At 37.7% G+C, this 10,253-nt stretch overlaps 2 protein-coding genes across 2 annotated transcripts in view; both read left to right on the top strand.

Moving 5' to 3' along the window:
- LOC109842363 lies at positions 3,397–4,842 on the top strand. The gene has a single exon (XM_020411250.1). The coding sequence runs from the start codon at positions 3,397–3,399 to the stop codon at positions 4,840–4,842; it is 1,446 nt and encodes a 481-aa protein (XP_020266839.1).
- Positions 6,664–10,253, top strand: part of LOC109842364 (LRR receptor-like serine/threonine-protein kinase FLS2) — a 5,046-nt gene continuing 1,456 nt past the window's right edge. Inside the window, exons 1-3 of the mRNA XM_020411251.1 lie at positions 6,664–6,750; positions 6,935–7,114; positions 9,555–9,606. Coding sequence (XP_020266840.1) covers positions 6,664–6,750; positions 6,935–7,114; positions 9,555–9,606 — 319 coding nt within the window. The remainder of the gene's footprint in view (positions 6,751–6,934; positions 7,115–9,554; positions 9,607–10,253) is intronic.

Consider the following 10,253-nt stretch of genomic DNA (forward strand, 5'->3'; position numbering starts at 1 on the left):
AAAGTGAAAAAGTGAAGGAAAGTGGGTTTTGGATTTTGGGGGAAACGAAACAAACAGCCCCTAATAGCTACCGGTTATGGGGCCAATATGGAAAATCTCTGCGAACATTCGATGAGAACAATCTCCATAGGCCAAAAAAAATGGTTCTGATTGCTTAATTTTTGAAGATAAAGAAGTGACTCAAGAAATTCGACAAACAGTAATATTAGCCGCAGAGGTACAACATACTTACCCCGATGCTAGCAGTACAAGAGTTAGGAATGGAGGGCTGATAATGAATGAAGTTCAATGGTTATTGTCTCAACACGGTATTGTTGGGCGCAGAGTCACGCCCATCGCCGCGGAAGCGATATCACCTAAGAGAGAGCCCTGGCTTTTGTTGTCACAAAAACACAAGTCAACCTCTATATTCTTGTTTCTTAAAGGAAACGAGAATAGATAGTGAAATTCTTATTTCTCAAAGGAAACAAGAATCGAAAGTGATATATTTCATCAAAGTGAAATATACACTCTTCCTCTCATCAGCTCTAAGACCGAATATTGAGGGAACCTACAAGCAATAGCCAACAACCAGAAATCAATAAATACACGAGATTTACGTGGTTCGGCAAACTTGCCTACGTCCACGGGAGGGGTGAGGAGAGATTCCACTATGAGAAGAACACCGACGACTTGTACAATCCACAAGCTCGTCTCAAAGAAAAAATAGATCTGATTTTTACCCAAAAGAAATTAACCCCTCTTTTGTAAAATCTTTCTTTTTCTTCTCCTCAAAATCTTAGATCTAAGGCTCCTGAAAAACAACTCAAAACAACGATTTTCTTCTGCAGCCGAAAAAACCTCCGCTGTTTTTGTCTGCATTTTTCTCCCTGCGTGTTTTTCCCCGCACTGCAGCCGGCTGAAACGAGAAAAAACTTCCCCACGCTGCTATTCCCACAAACGAAAACCCTAGCAGCTAGTTGGTATTTATAGGAATCACTGCTCATCACTTTTGTTCAGGACAAAACCCGAACAGGACCAAATACCGCTCCATGGGTAATTAATAATCATGTGGGTGTGGCTCACGTGAGCCTGCCTGCCGTTCACAGGTATGGTGAAAATCAACACAGATATTACAATTAAATGGGAGGAAAACATAGCTAGCTTTGGAGTTGCTATTCAATGGAGAAATTTTACTTGCTGCTAAAGGGAAGTTACCTACAATTAGGAGGCCACCGCTAGTTGAAACTCTTCACATTTTACATGGGATGAGAATTGCAATAAGCAGAAGGTACAGAAGGGTTGTTGTAGAATCGACCACTTTAGAGGTCATTCAAGAGTTAGAAGACAATGCACCCGAGTCTAACAAGTTATGGCCATGTGATCGATGAGATCCAAATGGAGGCAAAAATTTTCGAGGTGGTGCAATTCTTTCATACTAAAAGGTCAGGAAACATATTAGCTCACCATTTAGCAAAGGGAAAAAATGCAAAATAGACTGTTTTTATGAAATATATAGTGAAATAGACCACTTTGGTAAAAAAAAATTAGCAAAATAGACCTCTTTTTGGCCAATAGGCCAAAAAAAAGTCGATTTTAAAAAAGTGGATTCAGAAAACATACGGGACTACTAGTCCCGTATGTTTAAAGCTAAGTAATCCAACGGTTATTGAGCTTAGAAAATATACGGGACTACTAGTCTCGTATATTTTCTATTCACTAGCAAAACGTACGGGACTAGTAGTTCCGTACGTTTTGCAGAGCCACTTATCGTGTGCCTAGCAAATCCATGGGACTACTAGTCCCGTGGATTTGTCGTGAAAGAAATGCGCTCTACGGGACTACTAGTCCCGTAGAATTGCAGGCTGTATATATAACTCAAATTATGGCACATTTTCCCCCTTCGCTTCTTTCTCTCGCCATCTCCCTCTCTCTCTCCCGAGCACCAACTCCCGATCCCCCCCCCTCTCTCTCTCTCCTGAGCTCCAACTCCAAATCTCCCCCCTCTCTCTTTCCCGAGCTCTCACTCTCTCCCAAGCCGATCAACGTCCCAAACCCGATCTCCATCTATCCCAAATCTGACCCAACAATTCCAATCTCTCTCCCCCAAACCCAACTCACCTCTTCCTCCCTCAAATCTGACGCCGACGCCGTCTATTCTCTACGAGGCCGAGGAGATCTGAAATTTAATCAAGGTACAAATTTTAATTTTTCCATAAATTTATATGTATTGTTTAGTTAATGTTGTATATCTAGAAAAAATATATAATTATGGTCTAGGAAAATGTCTAGAAAAAAATATAATTATGTATTGTTTAGTTAATGTTGTATATCTAGAAGAAATATATAATTATGGTCTAGGAAAATGTCTGGAAAAAAAATATAATTATGTATTGTTTAGTTAATTTTTCCATAAATTTTAATTTTTTTCATAAATTTATATGTATTGTTTATATGATGAATTTTAATGCTTCAGTTAAAATGGAGAATGGAGTACCGATTATTTGCTTATTCAATGGAAAACTGAGCGTTGGAATGAATAATATGCCTATATACGATGGAGGCTCTAGGAAAATGTTCATGTTGTCCAGAAATTACAACTTTGATAGATTGATGGCGCAAATATATAGAGTTACTGGAATTAATCACGTCGAAAATTCCATTAAGGTCTTCTGTAATTGTCCAATAAATGATCAAGAAAATTCCATTAAGGTCTTCTGTAATTGTCCAATAAATGATCAAAGAACAATTGCTGTAGAGATCACCAATGATGAAGAATTGAATAACATGATACAACTTGCGGAAAAACAAATATCAATCGAGTTGTTTATTGAAAATATTCCAATGTTTGTGGTTGCTAAAGTTTCATATGCTCGTGGAGAGTTCTCTCGCATGCTTGATAATCAAATATCGTTATCTCAAAGTGCCATGCGCTTAAAAAATAAGTCGGGTGTAATGTCAAATGACGTGTTCCACAACTCGCCGGGTCATGTTTCAGTTGATTTACCGGGGGTTCTACAATAGTAGAGGATAATGATGAGGATGTAGATGTCGATGATGATACTGAAGATGCTGAAGAGGATGAACGTCTTGATAGTATGTAGTATGCAATTGGAGAGACCAATGATGACGTAAGTTGGATGGATGAATATTACGTAAATAACGACTATGTAGAGTCTGAAGAGCCGTTGCCAGAAGAGTTTCAAAATAATGAGTGGATAAATGCCTCACAAGTTGAGTTCGTCGATCCTGGCCCTAATTTCGATCGACCTGAGGACTTTACTTTCAAGAAAGGAGATCTTTTCGAGAACAAGGAAACATTAATTTTCGCTATACATGAATAGGCAATCAAAAACCGGGTCAAATTCAGGACGGTGAAAAGCAACACAACTAGCTATCATGTAAAGTGTTACTTTAATGAGAAAGGTCAAGGAGAGAATACAAGTGCTGCAGATGATAGAAATTCAAAGTGTCCATGGAAGCTTAATGCAGCTATTAGGAAAAAAATCACTTGGCCAATTTATGATCTCTAGTTATTGCGGACGCCATACATGTTCTAATTCGACTGCAACTTATGATCATAAGACTTTGACTTCCTATTATATCACAAAGCTAATTATGCCCGAAGTTAGGCGGGAACTTGATCTTACTCCAGGACAGATAATTACAAGGGTATATGATATGAAAAGAATAACAATATCCAAGTTTAAAGCATATAATGCACGGAGGAAGGCGTTGACTAAAATCTTTGGAGATTGGGAGGAATCTTACCAATTACTTTCGCATTACCTTTCAGTAATTATGAGGAAAAATCCGGGTACCGAATATGACATAGTGTCTAAGGAGGTCGCGCCAGAAATGGAGAGGTTCATACATGTTTTTTGGGCATTTGGGCCCGCTATCAGAGGGTTCTCTTTTTGTCGTCCGCTCTTAAGTATCGATGGAACACATTTATATGGCAAGTACAAAGGAGTGCTCTTGGTTGCGACCGATGTAGATGCAAACGGTGGGCTATTTCCTATAGCTTTTGTAGTTGTGGAGGTGGAGGATACATCGAGTTGGAAGTGGTTTTTTCAATGTATTTACAAATATATTTTGACTGTTCAAAGTCCACGAGTTATTACCTTTATTTCTGACCGGATGAAAGGAATTCCACGAGCCTTGCACGAGGGGTGGAGTGCACCACATCATCACCGATATTGCTTGCGGCATATAAGAGCTAATTTTAAGAAAAAACATGGAGAGGTCAATTTACAAAATCTATTATGGCAAGCCGGTTGTGCAACTGACTCACTGGTATATGAGCATTATAGAGAGAAAATTAAATCCATATCACTTGAAGCCCACGATTGGATTGAACAAAACTTGAAGCCACAATACGAAGATCGATGGGCATTATGTAAAGATGGTGGAGTGCGATATTGTATGATGACAACTAATTGCTCCGAAAGTTTCAACGACGTACTTAAGGGTGCCCGTGCTATGCCAATTCAAGCCTTAGTTGCAAGGATGTTTTATAGATTGAATGCATACTTTAATAAGAGGCGTAGTGATAGTGCAAATTGGACGAGTAAGTACACTTCAAAAAATGAGATTATTTTGCAGAAAAGGAGTATGGCTGTGAGAACATGTAGAATTGAACAATTCAACAACAATGAGTGGGAGGTTAAAGATTGTGATGGTACATACACCGTTCATCTCGACGATCAGGAATGCGGTTGTACTTGTAGTATACCACAATTACAGAAAATCCCATGTCAACACGTTTTAGCAGCTAGTTCCAATCAAGATGGTGGAGCTAGATTGCTTTATGACCGATATTGCTCAGCTTGGTATTCAACAAATCATTATCGAAAGGCTTAAAAGGAGAGTTTTCATCCTCCCGATGATACTCGTTATTAGCCGGATTTATATATACCTTATATATTACCACCTAAGCACAAAAGACAAGTTGGACGACCAAAATCCGTACCCATTAGATCTACCATGGATCAAGGTCGTGAAGGAGTAGCGTCACGAATCCGATGTGGACAATGTAATCAATTAGGACATAATAGGTCTCGTTGTCCATCAAGAGCAAGTAGATAGCAATTAATTTGTAAGTAAAATATTTTATAATGATATGTCATCATTATATGTTATTGATTTAGCAAGTAGATACATTGTTCATATGTATTTGATTTGGCAGAAACTCATAAGTTACCGTTATATGTGCAGGTATATACACGATGCTTCCCGGACTGGTTAATGATGAAGTTCTTTATGATCAGTCACGCCACCGATCGGAGAGCATATCATTTACATCGGTAAGCATAACATATTTACAGTCACATATTACTTATTCATTTTTATAATCTAATATTTGTATTCATTTATGTGCAGAGAGGATAAGAGCTGGTTATGATTGATCATAGCCTTGGACATACGCGCTGGCCACTTGATGATCCTCGCATCATTGCCCTAGTATCCCAAGCCGGTTTTCTTACTTGCTCAAAATTGAAATGAATGGAGCTCGATTGGGCACTGCTTAACGCGTTGATGGATAGATGGAGGCCGGAGACTAATACTTTCCATCTACATGTCGGCGAGACAACTATTACTCTCCAGGATGTAGTAGTGATCCTAGGTCTTCGCATTGATGGACCTTGTGTCACGAGGACTGATAGGCATATTTGGCGAAGAGTATGTGATAATTTGTTAGGAATATCTCCGGAGTCCTTGCCTGGAGGGTATATTAGATTGAAATGGCTTAAGGAGAGTTTTGGAAACCCGTTGCCACAAGATGCACCTGAAGTGATGATCCAACAGCATGCGAGAGCATATATTATGCACATGATCGGGATGCTTCTTTTTCCCGATTCAAGTAAACATAAAGTCTATTTGAGGTAAGTAAACATTAAGTATTGATTTTTGCTCACTATTCTTAGTATACATGACTAACGTATTTGAACTCGCGCTAGGTGGTTACCACTTATCGAAGACTTCGACGTGTACGGGACATTATCCTAGGGTAGTGCTGTTTTAGCATACCTATATCGAGAAATGTCAAAGGTTGCTTTAATGCAGAATAAGGAGCTCAAGGGTTGTTTAACATTGCTACAAGTTTGGGCATGGGAAAGATTGGTTTTGAAACCACGATTATGCGAGATCTGAGAGTTAGATGGACATATTCCACTAGGCTGCAGGTAAAAAGCGTCAAATTGAATCTCATTTGTATTTAATTTTAAATTTAACATTTTGAACAAAAACGTTTCTTGCAGATGGAATGTCACAAAAGCCTATGATGAGACCCCGGCTAGGTAATTATAGACTTTTACAGAGGGGAGCTCGACCGGATGAAAATTTTTCAGGTATCGAATTTGAATTGAAGTACTCTATGATATCAATATATTTCAAAGAGATATTAACATTTGGATTTTTTTGCAGTTCGAGTGGCAGCCATACACCCCTCACCTACCTCGTCTACCGCTGATTTGTATGGAGGGACACGGCATATGGAGGGCTAGAGTTCCTCTCATTTGTTTCGAGATTGTGGAGATACACGTACCTGATCGCGTATTTAGACAGTTTGGACTCGCGCAACATGCTCCACAATATATGTCGAAAAAATAGAGAGAAAGGCGACTAAAGGTGGACATCAGATTGACTGGCAGCGCACACATCAATCATTCATTGCCAGGTGGAATGATCGACATCAACATATTGCCAATCAGCTTTATCCTCCGATGGAAGAAGTTGATTACATTAAATGGTATTGGGGGATTACCAGACGTTGGATAATCACTCAAACTACGCCTCCAGTCGACGAAATCGAGATTCGCTCCCAACAATCCCGATATGTACCAAGAGGGGTAGATGAGAGACGATGTGTAAGTTAAATTGTCAAAATTATCATAGAATGTCAATATCTTCTTAGCTTATGGTTTCTAATATCAATATTTTTATGTAATTATAGATAGATGCTATGGACGAGGTCGAGGGGATTGCAAATAAGGGCTTAGCTACCGCCACAGGAGATTCAGTACATGTATCGATATTGCATCGGATAGTGGCGAGAGGTCGTAGAGCTTTTCAACAAACTTATGAGGATCGGCATGAAGGTCGTGAGCAGGTGGATCTTGACGATACTCTATATGTACGCCGACGTAGACACGGTAGACCTTGCACGCACGACGATGAAGTCGGTCCGTCACAGCAAGCCGATCCATCACAGCCCCACACACAACCGGAGAGCGAGCATATTCAAGCTCAAGTCGAAGGAGGACGCCGACAATCTCAACGAGTGCGAAGAGAGAGACAACGGGGGAGGGGTGGATTTTTTATTTGTTAGTTTTTCCACTAAGATATATATTGTCGTATGGATTTATTGACCTTGTATTTGTTTATCTTAAACTACATATTATCGTATGGGCGACTTGAGACATTTGGATTTGTTTAGCTTAGACTGATATATATTATCGTATGGATTTGTGATGTGTAGTTTTGTCGGATTTTGGATGTGATGTGTATTCCGTCGGATTTGTGTTGTGATGTTGTTTATTACGTCGGATTTGTGTGGTGATGTACTCTATGATGAGATTTGTATTGTGATATTGTAAATGATATCTTTTTGGCAAAAAATTTGATTGTAATCGATAAATGAGGCCCATGCATGTTTGGTGCATGTTGGCCCTCTGCCCAGCAAATCCACGGGACTACTAGTCCCGTGGATTTGCTGGGTAGAGGTTAAGTGGCTCTGCAAAACGTACGGGACTAGTAGTCCCGTATGTTTTGCTAGTTAACAGAAAATATACGGGACTACTAGTCCCGTATATTTTCTGAGTCCGATTACCGTTAGATTAGTTAGCTGTAAACATACGGGACTAGTAGTCCCGTATGTTTTCTGAACCCACTTTTCAAAATCGACCTCTTTTTGGCGTATTGGCCAAAAAGATGTCTATTTTGCTAATTTTTTACCAAAGTGGTCTATTTCACTATATATTTCATAAAAACGGTCTATTTTGCATTTTTTTCCCCTTTAGCAAAGGATGGTCTTAATAAGCAAAATAAGTGTATATGACTTTCTAATTTTCCATGTTTTGTAGCCAAGTGGGCAACTGATGATATTTCTCCATGATTTATAAAAGATTATGTTCTTTATCAAAAAAAAAGTGATAAGAGGATGGATTCAAACTTCAAAGGATTGATTCTCTTGACTATGGTCATAAAGGGTATAATCTGATCTCAAGCATGATAGTCCATCAGTATAGATAACATCTATGCTTTATTCTGAACGATAAGTAATAATAAATACAAATTACAATCGTATTTGTTAATCATATTAGGAATCATTATAATTATCATAATATATCTTATGATTATTGGGAGAACATAAACAAGCACTAAATTAGCAAAAACTGAATGTCGTGTGTGACCAAATAGGGACAAGGGGTGGGGATACATGATGTGATATTATTGAGAGCACCAAGCACGTCACAAGTTGATGACACGACAAACCTAAGTCTGTTTCCAAATGAAGGATGCAATTCATTATTTCTGTTCTCTTTGATGATACCGCATGATTGCATCATGCATGATGACTTCCATTAGTTGCCGACTCCATCATCGCCATGTTATAATTAATTATGCAAGAGTTTGTTGTACATTAATACATTCATAGTAACATTACATGTTTTATCAATAAGTTGTTCTGTATGTATGTATCAAGATTTATGCGTGTTAAGTTTGAACCACCTAGGCTACAACCCTATAAATCCATAGGAACTATAAGTCCGTTGGAAGCTTAATACATTAATATCTATGCATATGGGTCGATTTGTTCCTCTAGAGAGATTGTATAAAATAAATTTCAGTAGAAATATCTTCGTTATTGCTTTTCCAAATATTAGAAATCGGAAATTAAAGTTAAAAGACCCAAGTGCAATGGTCAATATGTACTATCAACATGTCATTTTCTTATGACTTTCAAATGATAGCGGTTCATATTTTGAATCTTTAAGGAGTATACGAATTAGTACCATGAAGAGTCCGCAATTATTTGTCAACCCTAGTGGGTTTATTAAGTAGATAAACGTCCACTAGTACAAATTCAAGGTAATAATAAGTTTTGCATTGCTGTGCACAATTTTACCGAGCTAGTTGTTTAATACTTGAGTCATGATGAAAAGGTCCAAGTTTGCTTGCGCTTGATGCTTCCTCTGTATAGAGAGTTTGACGAAACGAACAACTTCTGAAAGGAGGGGGAAAAAATGCTCTCTTTGGAATGTCACCCTCTTATAGGTCGTTAGTTAGGTCCTGTTTAGCAAATGGTTAAGGAAGAGGGGTTAAAGAGAATGATTAATGTACTTCGCTCATTTGATAATCTGAATGACTAAATTATTAACCTGTTAAATAAGTTTTATTTTAGCTCTTGTTATCAGTTTTAGTGTTTGAGAATAACAATGATTTTGACTATTTTCTTTATAATTAGAAGAGTTAACTCTTAATTTTTTTCTAAATAGGAGTATTAGTAAACCCCTCATTTTGGGGGGGTTAACTCATTTTAATCTCTTGTATAGATTTTTTGTGTTTGGCAGGTTAAGAAAGGGTTAAGTCTTCTTAATCCCTCACTTAACCCTTTATCAAACGGTACCTTAGTGAATAATTCTATGTATCAGTAAAAATTTTGATCAATTCTCAACTTATGGTACATACAAAATGGCCTCTTCCATTTTGTCTTTAAAAAAAATCATGTTTTTACAATAAGACCATTCCTCTGAAATTATATTAATTGTGATGATCCAAATAAATGAGCTAAATTATCATATTGTATTCTAACTTGACCTATTTTCCAATATGATACTTATTTCTACTCTGGTATCAATATAATATTTTAAATTGTACCCCAATGATAATAACACAATTTTTTCTTGCAGGCGGCAAAAATTTCAGCAAACTTCTTTTTTAAATAAGATTTCTTCTATTTTCCTCACCTATCAAAATTATTAAAATTACACCCTTCTTCTCTTTCAAGCTTCTCTAATTCAGATTTCTTTCACTCTTTTACCCAATAAAATCCTCCTTCAATCTTTCTTTCCCTCTCATCAATGGAGCCCCGTCTTTCCCATTTAAACTCTCTCAATTCAAAACTAAACCCTAATCCAAACTAGTATCAAATTGGATAAAGGTTGTTGGGGTTGGATTAGGGTTTTATGTTTGAATTGGGGGAGGTTGAAGAAGAAAGTAGGGGCTTAAAGGAGGATCTTATTGAGTAAAAGGGTGGAAGAAATTTGAAT

This window comes from Asparagus officinalis, chromosome 5, assembly GCF_001876935.1.
Source record: "Asparagus officinalis chromosome 5, Aspof.V1, whole genome shotgun sequence".
NCBI classification, from domain to species: Eukaryota; Viridiplantae; Streptophyta; class Magnoliopsida; order Asparagales; family Asparagaceae; genus Asparagus; species Asparagus officinalis.